General features: G+C 35.2%; 1 protein-coding gene across 1 annotated transcript; it reads left to right on the top strand.

Annotated features, from left to right (window-relative positions):
• The first annotated feature begins 34 nt into the window (after positions 1–34).
• Positions 35–17873, top strand: LOC138332182 (zinc finger CCHC domain-containing protein 8-like). The gene is made up of 15 exons (XM_069280176.1): positions 35–402; positions 1630–1672; positions 2105–2167; positions 2391–2484; positions 3119–3199; positions 4141–4244; positions 6130–6201; positions 6634–6762; positions 7078–7146; positions 10940–11088; positions 11324–11386; positions 11704–11774; positions 12255–12332; positions 13177–13276; positions 14628–17873. The coding sequence occupies exons 1-15, from the start codon at positions 54–56 to the stop codon at positions 15434–15436; spliced, it is 2274 nt and encodes a 757-aa protein (XP_069136277.1). The 5' UTR covers positions 35–53; the 3' UTR covers positions 15437–17873.
• The last annotated feature ends 1636 nt before the right edge of the window (positions 17874–19509 follow it).

The raw sequence follows: 19509 nt of genomic DNA, 5'->3' as shown, positions 1-19509 counted from the left end.
ATTTGTGATTTTTCTTTACCCCGAAGAACGTTTTGTCCACATCCGGCTTGAAGATGGCGGAGGATATGTTCGGCGATTCCTCTCTCTTTGACGAATTCGAAAAAGAGCGTGAGTCGTCAGGAAGCTTCATATTGTTTAAGGTCAATGAGGAAGGAGAAGAAGACAAAAGTAAAATTCTGTTTCGCATGGGTGATTCCGAAGAGAGTGAATCATCTTCTGATGACGATTCCGATGAAAGTGAAAATGAAAACAAAGTTGGTGATGCTGATCATGAGGAGACACGCGAGAAATCATCGATTCGTGACCAAGTTGACATTAATGATATTATCAATGGAGGAGGTTATCATGCTAAGAACAGTCAATCTCTCGATAGAAGCACCGAGCATAAGTTGACACACGAACGTATCCTATCACAACTGCAAAAATGCATCTTCATTTCAATTTACTAAAGGCCTATGCCATTATGTTACCCATTTGAGGAGATGTAGTTATGTGTTTCTGATTTGAGTAACAAACCCATTTGAGTAATCAGTTAGTTACCAAAATGCAGGATTCTGTGAAATGAAAACATATAATTTTGTTTTTAAAAATTGTTACCAACAAACGGCATCATATTTTTTAGAGTGCCTTACAACTGATCTAAGCTTCTATATGTTTCTGTGCATTACAGTGTTCAATCTATGATTATTTTTCGTGGGTCCTTTTCAATGGTTTTTGTAAAAACAATGGGTCCCACAGTGTTATAGATACCCATTCCCAGAAATTTCATGGGTCCTTTTAAAATTCTGTGAGTCCAGGACTCGGGATGTGCATGTAGATTGATTACTGCATTAACTATCAAATTATGTTGTTATGGTTGTGTAACAGGACAGGTGAACACATATCGCACGTGCATGTATCGGCCAGACATCCCAAATGCTCTACCTCTGGGCTACCTGGTCACTGACAATCGACCCAGTCCAATCCCGCTACAGTTCAATGAGTTTTACCTGTTTTCTATTTTTAGCCCCATACACTAGTAAGCAATGGAGGTGATTTAGTTTATGTCTTTTCCCAAAATAAAGACAATGAAGTTTGTCCTATTTTGATTAACTATGTTAGTTATTGTGCCATATAAAAAAGAATCACATCCTTTTTTGATAACAATTTTTAAAACAACTTCATGGATTTACCTTTCACAGAATTCCTCGTTTGGGTAACTTAATAATTACTCAAATGGGAAACTGTTACCCATATACAGGGTTGTGCCCAACCTATTTTAATGACAATTTGGGTACTGCTTATATTATCAGTACACACATCATGTGACATGTGTGCTGTTGATTGCCATTTGGCACAGATGAAGTTATTTAGCTTTTGCTTTAATTTTAAGATAGTCGGAGTGTAGATCAGACTGTTAATTATAAGCTATGTATGGGTTTTTCATTTGTAAAAATTAATTTGTTTCTTAATTTTAAGCTGTGACACTATAATACAGTATTTAATTTAATAAGGAAATACTTTTTAGAGAACCATTTTTTGCAATGGCATACTCTTTGACTTCAAATGATGCTTATCGTTGCCTAGTTTGTCATTTAATTTTGATATTTGTTTTGGACATCAATTATGTTTCTTTAACAAGATATTTAGGCAATAAGTTTGAGAGATATGCAAGAATTATTGATTCCACAAGGTAAGGATGCATATCATGTTTTCTTGGATCTGTAATTAAGTTATTCAACAGCTAAAATAGTTGTAAAGAAATTTCTTTCATTTCATTCCATTAAAACAACCCTAATTGATTAAGACTATAAAGAGTAAGTGTATGAAATAAACACACAGAATTATGATACAGTGTTAAACGTTGTATGCCAGTGACATTTTTTGGGTTTTTCTTTAAGAAAGTTTACTGTAATTTCATGTATACTTTTCCAAATAAAAAAAAATCTCTGAATTATCCTGATTTCAGTTGAAAAAAATTACAGAATTTTAATTTCCCCATTCAGAAATACAAAGATTATGAAAACCAGTGCATACAACGCATACATATGCATTACAATTCGACATATGCATTTTAGCTCTTTTCTACATCATTCTAAATTTTTTGATGCCATTTTTGTTACAGATTTACTGCAGACAACAAAAGTCCTGCTTGTCAGATTATTTACCAAAACAATGACTTTTCAAGGTATGTCAGTCTCACACTGTTTACATCATCTTTTGATCATAAACATATCCAATAGATTTGATATAAAACATTATTTGCCTCTTCACGTGAAAAAAGAGTATAATTTAGTTAAATTTTGAGAAATCTAAAGAGTTATGAATTTTCTTTGCAAGAGTTATTTGTACATGATGTATTAAGCATATGAATCATTTGAACTGAATTGACTTATTCCTGATTATTACAGAAAGTATCGTACTTCTATAGAACAGTACATCATGCACCTGATCAACAGAGAAGAGCAAAGCAGAAGAGAAAGCCTGCCAGAACTAACACTAAAGGTTATATTAAGAAAAAAGATTAATCCACCAAAAATATTCCATTTTGTGCTCCATAAGGTTTATGAAATATTCACTTTTCAAGACACACATGTCTTTTATTAAAAAAAATGAATTTTACAGTAAAGTGGTTTCAGGATTGTAAAAATAATATCATTGCAGTACAAAAATACTCTGGATGATTTTAACATCATGAAGTCCTGCCAAATTTTAACAATATCTCAATATTGAATTTCGAAATAAATAAAATTTGTTGGACTTTGCCCATTATGTATTTATGTGGAATCAAACTTGGTTAATTGTTAAACAAAATAGTAAAATTCACTTTGATAATGAATGTTGTAGTTGATAGTAAATTTGAAGGCCTGGTTCAATCACTTCAATGAATTTCAATTATGAATTTGAAGGCCTGTTCCAATGAATTTCAATAGTGAATTGAAGGTCTGGTCCAATGAATTTCAATAGTGAATTTGAAGGCCTGGTCCCATGAATTTCTAATTATCTCTTGAACATCCTTAGTTTATACAAAATTGTTTAATACTGTAGTTATATATTAGATGAAGAAAGTTAGCCATTGAGAGATGAAGTAAATAAATGTGGGTATAATCAAACTGTGATAATGTTCTGTTTGTTTCAGAGCTCAAATCTAACTTGCTTAGACTTGAACAGCAAGCTGAGTGGTAAACAACGAAACACAAAAATGTGGGCATCACATGCGGTATGAAAGAAATTTCTCATGTTTTTATTTAAAACCTGGATGCTAATTAGTGAAACAAATTATATTTTTATTTAAAACCTGGGTGTTAATTAGTGAAACAAATTAATTTGTCTGGGTTGTAATATGTATGAAGGATTGAATGTTAATCTGTTTTGTTAACAAAAACAACTTTTTATTTCTATTGTTCAACTTTGCAATTATAATTGTTCATAATGAATTTTGACAAAGTTTGGAAACAATTTTTATTGTCATAATCATATGCATATGACCTACCAATACATCATATTCCTTAAACAAAACTATTTTATAGCGTACTCTGTTATTAGTCAAAACTTGTTATTGAATTTTTCAAATGGAGACATCTTTGGAAAGTTTTCATTCTGTGACAGAATTAACTGTTTCATATTCAGGATGTTTACGTTGTTTCCATATTCTTTTTAAACATAGAATCGAATCTCAAAGCCCATGCCATTAATTTAATGATTCTTTTCATCCAATACAATATAGAATCATATTTTCCGAAATTGGCACAATGACCAAAAATGTACTTGATGACCTGCCTATTACAAGCAATACTATATATTTTGCAAGGTGCCAGATCATTTAAACTCTATGAATAATTCACAATTACCACACATATAAAATTCCTCGGAAATAGATTTTGTTTACAAACTGGTAATATAGTACACAAAAGCACTGTTTCAGATTTAACAAGTTTTCAGTTAGATGCGATGGTGGATCTTTTTCTCAACACTACCATTTTCAATATATATATCGATACATCAATATTTTCCTTTTGATATAACCATACAAAAAATTATATCAATGACATCTCTGATTTTATCTGAGAAGGACCTTATTTATAGAACACACAGCACAAACCCTGATATTATTTTGTTTGATATTGCCATTATTTATGTGATTAATTCTGTTGATTACAGATCATTGGAAGTAGCCAGTTCCATAGAGATTTTGTGATTGACTCCCTGGGATGGCCGCTGGTGTCTGGTAATCCTTCCCTCACGGACAGCTGGGAAGCACCCAAGTATCCTTGATAGTTTTTATGTGATTCTTTTCATTAAAAGCATTCTTGCCATTGATCTGTTACACATAAACCATAGATTGATTTTGTTAGAGTAAAGTCTGATCATTTAATGACCATATATTGGTTATTTCAGCAGTCATATTTCAAATGTTAGGACTGCACCAAAAACCAAAATTACAGTGAAGCTTTAGTGCTTGAGAGAATTGCACTTGTTCTAATGGTTGCTTGAAATATTTCTAAATAACTGGAACTAGATAATTTGCTATTGATGATAAAATTGCTATTGATAATAACTCTTGGTTCTTCCGTTTACGATGTAGTAACAAAAAGTTTTACAAGCATAGATATGTTTGCATGCCTATCTAAATATGTGAGTCAATACAGGGTATTATATATATATCATATTTTATAAAGATTGGTTGGAAATATATACATGATATCAATATTACACAGAGTTCAAACCTCTCTGTGCACACATCAAAAATTATAGTCACTAATATTTTACAGAATACTGCTGTGTGATATTTTGAAATAGTTGGAACAGGTTAATGCATTGATGATGTCATTAACATAAAAGTTGATGCAGTGATGATGTCATTAACATAAAAGTTAATGCAGTGATGACGTCATTAACATAAAAGTTGATGCATTGATGATGTCATTAACATAAATGTTAATGCAGTGATGATGTCATTAACATAAAAGTTGATGCAGTGATGATGTCATTAACATAAAAGTTAATGCAGTGATGATGTCATTAACATAAAAGTTAATGCAGTGATCATTTCATTAATATAAAAGTTGATGCAGTGATGATGTCATTAACATAAAAGTTGATGCAGTGATGATGTCATTAACATAAAAGTTAATGCAGTGATCATGTCATTAACATAAAAGTTGATGCAGTGATGATGTCATTAACATAAAAGTTAATGCAGTGATGACGTCATTAGCATAAAAGTTAATGCAGTGATGATGTCATTAACATAAAAGTTAATGCAGTGATGATGTCATTAACATAAAGTTAATGCATTGATGATGTCATTAACATAAAAGTTGATGCAGTGATGACGTCATTAACATAAAAGTTAATGCAGTGATGATGTCATTAACATAAAAAGTTAATGCAGTGATGATGTCATTAACATAAAAGTTAATGCAGTGATGATGTCATTAACATAAAAGTTGATGCAGTGATGATGTCATTAACATAAAAGTTGATGCAGTGATGATGTCATTAACATAAAAGTTGATGCAGTGATGATGTCATTAACATAAAAGTTAATGCAGTGATGATGTCATTAACATAAATGTTAATGCAGTGATGATGTCATTAACATAAAAGTTAATGCAGTGATGATGTCATTAACATAAAAGTTAATGCAGTGATCATTTCATTAATATAAAAGTTGATGCAGTGATGATGTCATTAACATAAAAGTTGATGCAGTGATGATGTCATTAACATAAAAGTTGATGCAGTGATGATGTCATTAACATAAAAGTTAATGCAGTGATGACGTCATTAGCATAAAAGTTAATGCAGTGATGATGTCATTAACATAAAGTTAATGCATTGATGATGTCATTAACATAAAAGTTGATGCAGTGATGATGTCATTAACATAAAAGTTAATGCAGTGATGATGTCATTAACATAAAAGTTAATGCAGTGATGATGTCATTAACATAAAAGTTGATGCAGTGATGACGTCATTAACATAAAAGTTGATGCAGTGATGATGTCATTAACATAAAAGTTGATGCAGTGATGATGTCATTAACATAAAAGTTGATGCAGTGATGATGTCATTAACATAAAAGTTAATGCAGTGATCATGTGATAAACAATATATAGTTATATGGAGGTTTCCTATACAGGTAGATATGAACAGGTATACACTGACCCACTACCTTTGTCTGAGGAGGAGGAGGAGGACACCAGTAAACCACCAAGGTCAGGTTTTATATAAGTCTGAAAAGTTTGACCTCGTGATTGTCACAACCTTGCATATAGCTTTATATACAAATTATTGTCACTTATACATATTTTCTATAGACCTATAATCTAATACTTTTGCAGTTTTCTAAAGTTATGTGTGAAATATGTTGTATTGTAAGAAAGCTTCTGTATGACTTTGCTTTTGTCTCCTGCAGTAAACAAAATGCCCGATTGTTTAATTATGATATACAAACGTGTAACCATGGTTAATACCAGCCTTAGTATATTGCTCAGTTACAGGGATCTCTTGATCATTTGAGCATCAGACTAGAAAGTCAGAGATTGTTGTATCATTCTCTGGTAGAGATAGTTGTTTAAAGTCATATTTAATACCAGGTTATCCTATGCTCTGTAACTTATTCATGATTAATATATTTTTCTTTCCAGACAAAAGCAGACATGTTTTAACTGCTGTGGTGAACATATGATAGCAGATTGTCCAGAACCCAAAGATTTCACTCGTATCCGAAAGAATCGGGATAAATTCCGCCAGGACAGTATGTCACAGAAACCTTCGTAAGAATCAGTTATTTGTCTTAATGATGTTTAAAAGATTATGTACAATTTGTTCTTAACTATATTATAAATTAAATTACTTACAAATTATATGTTATTCTCACATTTATGCCACAAAATACTTGGCTGCCTTTACTAAATGTCATTTTAAATGATCCTTGCATTACATGGTATTCAGAAGTTATAAAGTGCATGATTAAATCATAAACAGGTCAATGTACATGTTGTGTTTAATACAAGCTACACATTCAGTATTAAATAAATCTAAAAACAACACTATCAGCCTTTGGTTTATGTCCTTGTTTTATTTTACAGGTCCAAACGATATCATCTGGACAAGTCTTTTGAATCAGAAAGTAACACGTTTGTGCCTGGTGTTATAAGGTAAGCTATTCCGGTAATGATGGGAATTCACAACACCTGTTATATACATCATTGTAAGATAGTAGTGTGTTTATAATATAAACCATTATTATGATTATCACATTCACACAACTATACTCTTTGTTACTCTTGTGTACTCTTACTCTTACTCCTCCTTAACCCTTGAGCGGATTACATCCATATTTGGTGTGAAACATCATTGGGGGAGGACAATCATATTTTATATAAATGAGCCTGGTCCGACCCCTAGGGGCTGAGGGGTGGGGCCCCAAAAGGGCAAATTTTCTTAATTTAAGCTTTAAAATCCTACTCCTCTTTCATCCTTGGATGGATTTCATCCATATTTGGTGTGAAACATCATTGGGGAAGGACAATCATATTTTATATAAATGAGCTTGGTCCGACCCCTAGGGGCTGAGGGATGGGACCCAAAAAAGGGCAAATTTTCTTAATTTTAGCTTTAAAATCCTACTCCTCCTTCATCCTTTAATGAATTTCATCTATATTTGGTGTGAAATATCATTGGGACGGACAATCATATTTTATATAAATAAGCCAGGTCCGACCCCTAGGGGCTGAGGGGTGGGGCCCCAAAAGGGCAAATTTTCTTAATTTAAGCTTTAAAATCCTACTCCTCTTTCATCCTTTAATGGGTTTCATCCATATTTGGTGTGAAACATCATTGGGGAAGGACAATCATATTTTACATAAATGAGCCTGGTCCGACCCCTAGGAGCTGAGGGGTGGGGCCCCAAAAGGGCAAATTTTCTTTAATTTAAGCTTTTAAATCCTACTCCTTTTTCATCCTTGGAAGGAATTCATCTATATTTGGTGTAAAATATCATTAGGGAAGGACAATCATATTTTATATAAATGAGCCTGGTCCGACCCATAGGGGCTGAGGGGGTGGGGCCCCAAATGGGGAAATTTTCTTAATTTTAGCTTTAAAATCCTACTCATCCTTCATCCTTGAATGGATTTCATCCATATTTGGTGTGAAACATCATTGGGGAAGACAAATAATATTTTATATAAATGAGCCTGGTCCAACCCCTAGGGGCTGAGGGGTGGGGCCCCAAATGGGGAAATTTCCTTAATTTTAGCTTTAAAATCCTACTCCTCCTTCATCCTTGAATGGATTCCATCCATATTTGGTGTGAAAACATCATTGGGGATGGACAATCATATTTATATAAATGAGCCTGGTCCGACCCCTAGGGGCTGAGGGGTGGGGCCCCAAATGGGGAAATTTTCTTAATTTTAGCTTTAAAATCCTACTCCTCCTTCATCCTTGAATGGATTTCATCCATATTTGGTGTGAAACATCATTGGGGAAGGCAAATAATATTTTATATAAATAAGCCTGGTCCGACCCCTAGGGGCTGAGGGGTGGGGCCCCAAATGGGGAAATTTTCTTAATTTTAGCTTTAAAATCCTACTCCTCTTTCATCCTTGAATGGATTCCATCCATATTTGGTGTGAAACATCATTAGGGATGGACAATCATATTTTATATAAAATGAGCCTGGTCCGACCCCTAGGGGCTGAGGGGTGGGGCCCCAAAAGGGCAAATTTTCTTAATTTAAGATTTTAAATCCTACTCCTCCTTCATCCTTAGATGGATTTCATCCATGTTTGGTGTGGAACATCATTGGGGAAGGACAATCATATTTTATATATAAATGAGCCTGGTCCGACCCTGGGGCTGAGGGGTGGAGCCCCAAAAGGCAAATTTTCTTAATTTTAGCTTTTAAATCATACTCTTCCTTCATCCTTGAATGTATTTCAACTATATTTGGTGTAAAATATCATTGGGGAAGGACAATCATACTTTATATCAATGAGATATGTCTGACCCCTAGAGGTAGAGGGGCAGGGCCCCAAAAGGGAAATTTTCTTAATTTAAGCTTTTAAATCCTACTCCTCCTTTCATCCATATTTGGTGTGAAATATTATTGGGGAAGAACAATCATATTTTATAAAATTGAGTCTGGTCCGACCCCTAGGGGCTGAGGGGTGGGGCCCCAAAAGGGCAAATTTTCTTAATTTTAGCTGGCCCACTTCCTGTTTTCAGGTTTCGGTCTCTGTTCATATTTGGTGTGAAACATCATTGGGGATGGACAATCATATTTATATAAATGAGCCTGGTCCGACCCCTAGGGGCTGAGGGATGGGGCCCCAAATTGGGAAATTTTCTTAATTTTAGCTTTAAAATCCTACTCCTCCTTCATCCTTGAATGGATTTCATCCATATTTGGTGTGAAACATCATTGGGGAAGGCAAATAATATTTTATATAAATGAGCCTGGTCCGACCCCTAGGGGCTGAGGGGTGGGGCCCCAAAAGGGCAAATTTTCTTAATTTAAGATTTTAAATCCTACTCCTCCTTCATCCTTAGATGGATTTCATCCATGTTTGGTGTGGAACATCATTGGGGAAGGACAATCATATTTTATATAAATGAGCCTGGTCCGACCCTGGGGCTGAGGGGTGGAGCCCCAAAAGGCAAATTTTCTTAATTTTAGCTTTTAAATCATACTCTTCCTTCATCCTTGAATGCATTTCATCTATATTTGGTGTAAAATATCATTGGGGAAGGACAATCATACTTTATATCAATGAGATATGTCTGACCCCTAGAGGTAGAGGGGCAGGGCCCCAAAAGGGGAAATTTTCTTAATTTAAGCTTTTAAATCCTACTCCTCCTTCATCGTTGGATGAATTTCATCCATATTTGGTGTGAAACATTATTGGGGAAGAACAATCATATTTTATAAAAATGAGTCTGGTCCGACCCCTAGGGGCTGAGGGGTGGGGCCCCAAAAGGGCAAATTTTCTTAATTTTAGCTGGCCCACTTCCTGTTTTCAGGTTTCGGTCTCTGTTCTCAATGAAAATTAGTCTATAGGGGTTTAAATTGATGCCGAACAACATGCAAACATTTTCGTAAAGATTTTGGTATTCCAAGATGGCCGCTGACCCACTTCCTGTTTTCAGGTTTCAGTCTCCGATCTCAAGGAGACTATAGGGGTTTTAATTGATTCAGAAGGGGGAACTTCAGGTGAGGACAAACATATTTTATAAAGGACCGAGCTAAGACCCTTGGGGATAGTACGGCGGATGTCCAAAATGGAAGCTTTGCTGAAATTTGGCTTTAAAAATCTAACTCCTCCTTATATTAATCCATGAATGGGTTACAACCATATATGGATGAAGGGCTAATAAGTTTGTTCAACAAATGACATTTACCTATTTCAGAAACTTACATATTCAACTAAGGAGTTCCTTGTATTGTTTATATTAATCTTTAACCAATACTTTATACTGTGACTTTGTTGTTTTGTGCAATGAGTCAGATGACCGTTAAGGCCCATGGGCCTCTTGTATTAGCTGTATAATCCTATATTACAGTGAACCTGATGGACACCATAGGAATCCGCTCCTGTTACCTGCCCTCCTATATCTATACCTGGTGATATATAATTACCTCCCCTTGTTTATAATTACGTCCCCTTTGTTACATTACAGTGAAGACCTGATGGACGCCCTGGGGATCGGCTCCCGTAGCTGCACTCCTATATCTATACCTGGTGATAAATAATTACCTCCCCTTTGTTACAATACAGTGAAGGCCTGATGGACGCCTTGGGGATCAGCTACCATTACCTGATTACAGTGAAGGCCTGATGGACGCCTTGGGGATCAGCTACCATTACCTGGCCTCCTATATATATACCCGGTGATATATAATTACCTCCCCTTGTTTATAATTACCTCCCCTTTGTTACATTACAGTGAAGGCCTGATGGACGCCCTGGGGATCAGCTCCCGTTACCTGCCCTCCTATATTTATAAAATGAGGGTACTAGGGTATCCCCCAGGCTGGTTGGAGGAGGCCAAAGTACAGAGCTCAGGGCTGATCTTGTTTGATGGTGAAGGAAACGGTTAGTTTGTTTTGTGTCTTAAATATCATAAAGATTTCTGTGAATTTTGATGTCTTATGTCACTATCAGACACACACCAGGTAGCGATAACATACACATATAATTTGCAACAATGTAGAATGTACGACTGTTGGTTATTGGAATTGTATTGTAATTGATAAATATTGCTTTGTGTACCTGCAGAGGTCACCTATTGTTATAGTAAATAATCAGTGAGTTTATTTGATCAATTCAGAGGTGGATGTGAATGGGGACAGTATGGAAGACGGTGAAGTCAGCGACTCAGTACCCAACAAGGGTAAGGCATAACTTTTAATTAATATCATTATAGTAAAACTCTTTATATTCTAAAACACATTCCTCACGTAAAAAGGATATATTTGTTAACAGTTATTGAACGTTTATCATTATAGATTAATTGTGACAATTCAATACTGACTCTTATCTTCATCATATCAGTATACACTGTGTAAACTAGAATGTATTGTCAGAGTATATATAATTACACCAGACATAAAACTCCTGAGAATCTTCCACAATATCTTTGTACCACTCTAAGTATAACACCGAAAGAAGAAATAGCTCTTGGGTTAATTTGACATGTCAATGTTCCAGGTCAGATAGACCCTGAGAAGATCATCGCCTACCCTGGTTTTACAGTACCTGTACCTCCAGACACCATTGATGTGAGTTGGTATCAGCTTTTAGCTGTACAGTATGGGTTACCTCCCTTGCAGTTGTATAAATTAGACCAGGTGTTCTTGATTGTTGATATGGTTTGGTTTCTTTGGTATAAAGTCCTATTACCAGCCAGTATTGTTTAAAGACTTGCATGACAGATTTAGGAGGTTAAGGAGAGCCGGTGAACTTGTAATTATTTTGTAAATGTATTAAAAACACAATAAAGACATGAGAAAATCAGAAAAATTTCAGGTTTAATGTTGAACATGTCTAACTGTCTAAAGTGTTCTGTAGTGTATGTGACTTAAAGTAACCCCATGGACATATCATGTACACATATTTATATTTAATACAATAAATGAGATCAAAGTCATTAATAAAAATTCTTATGTGGACCTGATATGTCTTAACTAGTTAGACTACAGAATGGCCAAGAAGATATTTTTTGTAGAAATAATTAATTGCAGTTTTGATTAAAATTACAGGAATATGAAGAGCTTGGAGCACCACCCCTACAGGAACATCAACTTAAGAGTACACTGACTGCCCAACTATCAGGCATGGTAGGTTGTTATTCAGAATATCAAAATTAGGTTTTACATGTAGGTGACAGCTATAACTCAGTGGAAGATATTAAAACATTTATGGGAACTCTCATACTCAACAGTTCTTCAATACTTTAAATCAATCCAAATACAGTACCGTAAATTTGGATATTTTGGCGTCAGGAAAAAAAGAACAGAAGAAAGACTCGCACAGGTAACATTATTTACAAATGTATCTTGTTGACAGCACATACCTTAAATGTATGTTTATGTAATGTGACTGCGCAATTTACCAGAGAGTATGTGTTCACATACTATACCTAATAATTGTCATGTAAATGTATTGATCATTAGATACAAACAAGTAAATATACAAATTTTGGTGTGTTAAAGTTTGGCGCTTTCATGCCAAACGCCAAATAAGCCAAAATATTACCACATTCAAAATATCCCAATTTACAGTATATACCCTCTAACTGGAACCTGCAGTCCTCGAATATCCCCCATTCGTCGACTCATCGCATGTTCCAACCATGTCCCTATATGTTTCATGTAACAAAACTCTGGGTAGCTCGAACAGCTTTTCGTCGAATACCCCCTATTCTTTGAATATACATGTAAATGTATCCCTGTTTCATCAAATACATAGTATTAAACCATGTATTCCTGAAACAGGTGTTTGGCTCTTGAAATTTTCAAACTCTCATTTCTTTGTAATACATATTTTAGGTCAACTGAGAGGAAGTGTCAAGTTACCTATTCTAATCGCCTTTTGTCTGTTGGCGTCTGTCGTGTGTTGTATTGCGATAAACAATGTACTTAACAAAATTACTTTGAGCATTTTATTATGATATTTGTACAGAAAAGGAAAATGGAGGAGGCAGAGGAGGAGACTCAGAAAAAGAGAAGAAAAAAGGAACGAGCAAACCTAGAGGAGATGGACCTATCTGATGGAGAGGATGGTAAATATTGGCAGATAGGATTGTTAGGATGATCTTTAAATGGTGTAGATGGATATTGCTGTACAATTAAGATTGTATTAATTATATATAGTTGTGTCAGTGGGAGGGGATGGTAATCATGGCAAGATAAAATTCAATGGTTTTGTATCTCTGCTTCTCCACACTCACCAGGAGGTTTTATATAGCTTATTTGAAAATTCAATGTAGGTTCATATTTTTATCCCACCATCATCAGATAGTTGGCTATTCAAATCGCTTTTCTCCCATGGTCCGTTGTCCGTCCTTCCCTTAACATTTCTTGTTACCGCTATTTCTCAGAGTGTACTTAAGGGATAGGGCCCTAGTTGTGCATATTGCATTTTGGGACTGATTGGTTAACAACAAGATGGCTGCCAGGCAGCCATCTTGGATTTTGATGTTAAGTTTGTTACCGCTCTTTCCCAGAAAGTACTGAAGGGATTGTTCTCAAATTTCAGGTGTAGGTTTCCCTAGGGCTCTGGTTGTGCATATTGTATTTTGGGACAGATTGGTCAACAAGATGGCCGCCAGACAGCTATCTTGGATTTTGATAGTTAGTTTGTTACCGCTATTTCTCAGAAAGTACTGAAGGAATCTTTCTCAAATTTCATATGTAGCTTCCCAAGGCCCCTGGTTGTACATTTTGCATTATGGGACCGTTTTGGTCAACAATATGACTGCCAGGCAGCCATTTTGGACTTTGGTAGGTAAAGTTTGTTACTGCTATATCTCAGAAATTACTGAGGGGATCTGTCTCAAATTCCATACGTAGGTTCCCCTTTGACCCTAGTTGTGCACATTGCATTTCAGATGGCCAATAGGCCACCATCTTGGATTTTGATAGTTGAAGTTTGAAAAGCAGAGAAAAGATCTCTCTGTCATACTCATATATAGAAATTACTATAAATGTATATAGCAACTGCACATCATTTAATACATTAAAAAGTTATGCATAATTTGTATTTGAAGACAAAACTTTCATATAATTATATGACATAATTCAATCCACCTTTTTAACAGCCTTGTGTACAACAGCTGTCGCTCCACGCCCTAGTATATCTTCTGTGTTCCAATAATAATGCTCCGAGGATTTCCAAGTACTTTTGGGGCCATAGGCCATCTGTCAGACATAGATCATTCTTTGGTGGGCGCCAAGATCTCTATGGGATCTATTGTTTCCTGGTGATTTAAGTCAAAATTCACAATGAAAAATTATCCTGTCTCTAGAGACTAGTTTATATACTCAGCATTTACACATGAAGATGTCTTAGTTTATAGTTCTCTTTGTGGTAATATACATTTTTATATCATATTTTTGCTGGGTTTTTTTCAGTTAAAAACCAGTCAATGGACAGTGATTGTTTCGTTCCACCGTTACCATTAGATACACCGCCCTCCAAGCCTCCACCTCCTAATAGTACACCTCCCGTCACCCCAGATACAGTGAAGCCTAAACGGTTACCCCTCGCTGGGGAACCACCTCTGCCCCTCAACACACCTCCAGGAAAACCCCCTATCCCCAAGGAAACACCACCCCCAACTCCCGAAGGAGTAGCATTGGTCAAACAGGGGTCGGAGGAGCGGAATTCACCATCACTTGAAGATCTGGAGACACAGTATCAGCTACTTCAGGAGAAGTTGTATGAAGCAGACGGCGACAAGGACGCAGAGTTACAGGTTATGGACAGTTGTGGACCAGATGATGATGGTCCCACTGCTTCTAAAGATCAACTCTCAAAAGCAAGTTCTGTCGAGTCTGGAAGCAGCAGTCAGGATTTCTCTCAGAGTCGCATGTCTAGGATGAGTTCGGCAACATCCATTACCTCTTTTGGTGAACTGGGGAGAGGGAGTCCGTCTTCCTCCTGTCCTGGTACCCCAGAAATCGGACAAGGAACTGACTTAACAGAACTTAATTTCACATTTAAATCCACAACTGGATCCATTTCTCGGGACTTTGGTACACCTATACAAAATAGACAGGGTGTGGCCACTGGTCTGCCCGATGCAGACAAATTTGGGGAAGGAATAATGGATCATATTCCATATGAAAATCTCCCAGAGGCTACTGGTACCTTTGAGAAAATGCGTGGACTTATTGGCAGAATTCGTACTAAAGTTAGCCTCCGGAAGAAGAAGTCCTGACCATAAGAGTGATTTGTATATCTAGCCTTAATCATGTATCACTCCTCATCCCCATCACAGATCATGATGTTACTGATTAGCTTGTTATAAACAGGATTGTCAGATTTATGTAGGATTGACACTAAATCAAGTGAATGTTAATGTCATCTAAATAGTTATATTGCAATGGAAAGCTTTCCTGTTTAACCAAAAACGGAAGCATCATTAACCTTTTCATATTTCCCATTTTGTATTTTATTGTCCAAACTGTTCAGCAACTGCAGCATTACATGTTGACGAGAAGCCCTGGTAGAACCTGATTTTTGGTCTATAGTTTTGATTACCGGTACTTGTGGAGAAGTTTACACAAGTGAATAATCATGATGTAAGTAGAAGTCACAAAGGCCTAATTGACTCTAAATATGATTCAACTTAATTAAAACTTATTCTCAATAACCAAGAGGGTCGTAGAACATAGGAGATTTTGAGTGCTGTTTTAATTTAAGGGCTATCGAATGTGTTCAAATAAATAAATAAACATGATCGTATTGAAGCTAATCAAACCAGGAGGACAAAGGAGCATTGATTGGGGCCTGTAGCATACAGAGATGTTAATTAGATCAACTCCTCCTCAAATTAGAACTGATATTGTAGGAAAAATATTTAGACAAAAAAGAAAACCCTCTCATTAACCAGGAGACCCAAACACAGGAGAGTAAACCTGCTGTATATGTTTTACTTTTTACTGTACGACATAAATATGGATACCAGGTAAGTGAGGGAGCATATGGGACCCATTATAGTTCTTACATGGAATACTGCAAAATGTAAATATTTGAATCATCAGAAGGTAATTTATTCTGGTTGTAAGTTTCTTGACTGACTAAGTAGTTATATGTTTTCGATATTTTCCTGTACTTGGTGAAAAGGTGGAGATCTATATTTGTCATAAATTTGCTCTGAAAACCAAAAAATGTATTCCTCAAAAGGAACCCGAAAAATTTAATTCCCTGTGACCACACCCTGATGCATCTATATTGAAAATAGTTAAATTATATAATTATAACAGGATATATTACATGTATAACAAACAGCTAAGTGGCGGTAATAAGTAGTGAAGCATTAATCTGAAGTTCACCAAGGTGCTCCAATGCTGATCTGTAGTCAACTTGTTTGTGATACCACTTATACAAACTCCCTAGGTATATTGTTGTGACTGTAAAACTTGAGTCTCTTTTACTGAATATAAATTAATGCAATGAAAAAGATGGAGATATTTGATATAAACATTGAAACAGAATGGGTAAAGATTGTTGCCTTATATACATAGCACGTATATCGTAGCTAGAAAATTATTTTGCAAGACTAGTATAAGTGGATAGATTTGGCATTGTAATTCATATTCGTTTCTCATTTTCATCCACATGATCAGGAACCTTTGGCAGCTTACAGATCAATGGGGTGTGAATTCATTTGTAACGGAAGTTCAGTTGTTGCTATTCATTTCATAATACATGTTTTCCAGCAAAATATTTCATTACTTATTATTATGATTATGAATATGAATATCCACAGAAAAGCAGCATTGTTTAATTTGTTTAAGATATGACAGCTGGATTTTGATCTTAACATTACCCGAAATAATTTCCAGGATTTTGGAATTAAAAAACCCAAACTGTATTAATTAATAAATAATCTCTTAATGTTATTCCCTGTGAAGTTCCTATTTCTGCTTTAGAAGTTAACGTATATTGGACGACTTTTAGCATGGTTTCCACTCGCCAAGTCTTACCAGACTTTTTACGTCCCCAATGTCAAGCGTCCACCATGAAATTGGGGGACCACATCACATTATCCGCACAGGGACCTGGCACGAAATTTTTTAACCAACAGTATACATATATATATTATATATATACTGTTAGGTAAAAATTTTCTTGCCAGATCCCTGTTGTCTATAGTGCTGTGTTACGTCGTACACAGGTTTACGACGCCGCAAAAAAAAAAAATACCTTGCGCGCGTCGTAAACCTGCGCGTCGTACAGTGTCCCGATATTATAGAGACGACGGGGATGTTTTACGACTTACAGATAGTACTGGTTTACAGGTATAAAATTAGTATAAGTAAGAACATGTTATAATATAGATGACCATTCTGTGTGATATTTAGATTTGTATATCTTTGTCTCATTATTGTGAAAACAATCTGAAGTTGTAATAATTTATGTGTAGTTTGATGTCCTTCCAATCTATAATGGTTTGGCCATCGTATTCGTTTTCTTTGTACGGATACAGGATTTTATGATTTACGTGTTGGGCAACTTACAGTAATGGCAAATGTCTTCTTGAAAGACCTCCGTTGGAGCTCACCAATCGGGAATATATGATTATAAGATGTATAGATATATTGTGATGTTAATTTTGATATGATAATAGGAAGAATAAAAAAAAATAAAAAGAAGTGTACATAATGTTTGAATTTTATTTGTATTTTAAAGCATGGGGCTTTAATTTGTTCACTGAGCGAAAAAGAGCACAATAAGAAACTTACAATTTTAAATTTTTAGAAAATCGAAATATATTACATACATGTACACTTGAATCTGTCGCAAACAGTAGTTTATATATTAAAAGTATCGAAGTCTGAAGTATCCTTGTTGAACTACATGGACACGACTGGAACTGGTAATAAAAATGATCTCGTGTCTAAAAAAAACAATGGTTTAGAAAAATAATTTCGTGTAGAATGGTTATAATCAATAGTTCGGGACAACATAGTCAGAGATACTAAATTTAGTCGCCTATTACGATCATGCAACAGGGGCAGTTCAAAAAGTGTTCTTATTGCAAATCAAAATATCTTTTCACCTCAAATACACGAAATATGTTCCGTCCCAACAAATTACACACAACTTATTACATAATCATTCCTACATGTTTCTTGAATTCTTTCAAATAAAAGTAATCACCATTTTCTTAGAAAATTTGAAATACTGACATAATACCTGTAATATGTTTTAGTAAGTAAAGCAAACGGAAGATTTCCGGGTATATCACGTCGACATTGTTATTGTTAGGTGTGACTTGGCAATTTTGTGTCTGGGTAATTTATATTCTAAAAATACACTCTGGTGTATGGTATAGCCCGATTAAGCTGGCCATCTAAATTTAATAGCGTTACTATATAGAATTTTCCTATGCTGCGATATTACATAAGCACTATTTATAGACGGGAGCACGTCATGTGCACTTGACACAGTAGCATACTGAACGGTAAGTAGGACATGCTACACGCGAGAGATCGATAGATAACACAAACACTTGCTACACGTGTATAGTTAGTCAATACACAAATGTAAGATAGTGACACATAGATAACGTGGACTTTCTCCTCTGGTCTTTAATCACATATTGTCATCATTATCAACTAAGAACTCAATTATTTCTACTTTGTTTAATGTTGCTTTTTCGATCCGTTGTGACTGCTGTGCATGTTCCATTTCTGGAAACAGAAAAAACCTAGACGAGAGGCTGGTGACCGCCTTATATCCCTACGGTCCAATAGTCCGAAGGCCCATTAGTCCTAAGGTCCGTTAGGCCGAAGGCCCAATAGTCCGAAGGCCCGATAGTCCGAAAACAGATAACATAATTAGGTTTATAGAGTTGTTTAATTTAAATTTTCGATGCAAACATTTGTTCGGCACTGCTGATCTGACAATTTCTATGGACAGCAAGTTGTCATTTCTTCATGGAGCAATGCCAGGTCAAAATTACATCAAAATATATATTTTTTTTTTTTATAAAAATAACATCTTACATTTTATAGGATATCTCACAAGCATACATTCTATGGATTCTCTTACAAACATACAAGCTTTAAAATGTCCGATTGTTAGCCTTTTGTACACTGTATTGCATTAGGATTAACATTGCTCCATGAATAAATGATTATATAATCAAATCTTACCGAAAAATGACTTGTGCTATACCTGTAAACGTCGTTATATTGTACAATATATACATGTATTTAACGACTTCCCCATTCTTTAAATTGTTTATTCTACCCATAATGAAATCTTTTGTATCGAAAATTT

This window comes from Argopecten irradians, chromosome 9 (genome assembly GCF_041381155.1).
Source record: "Argopecten irradians isolate NY chromosome 9, Ai_NY, whole genome shotgun sequence".
In the NCBI taxonomy this organism is placed as follows: domain Eukaryota; kingdom Metazoa; phylum Mollusca; class Bivalvia; order Pectinida; family Pectinidae; genus Argopecten; species Argopecten irradians.
This window is presented reverse-complemented; position numbering and strand designations above follow the sequence as displayed.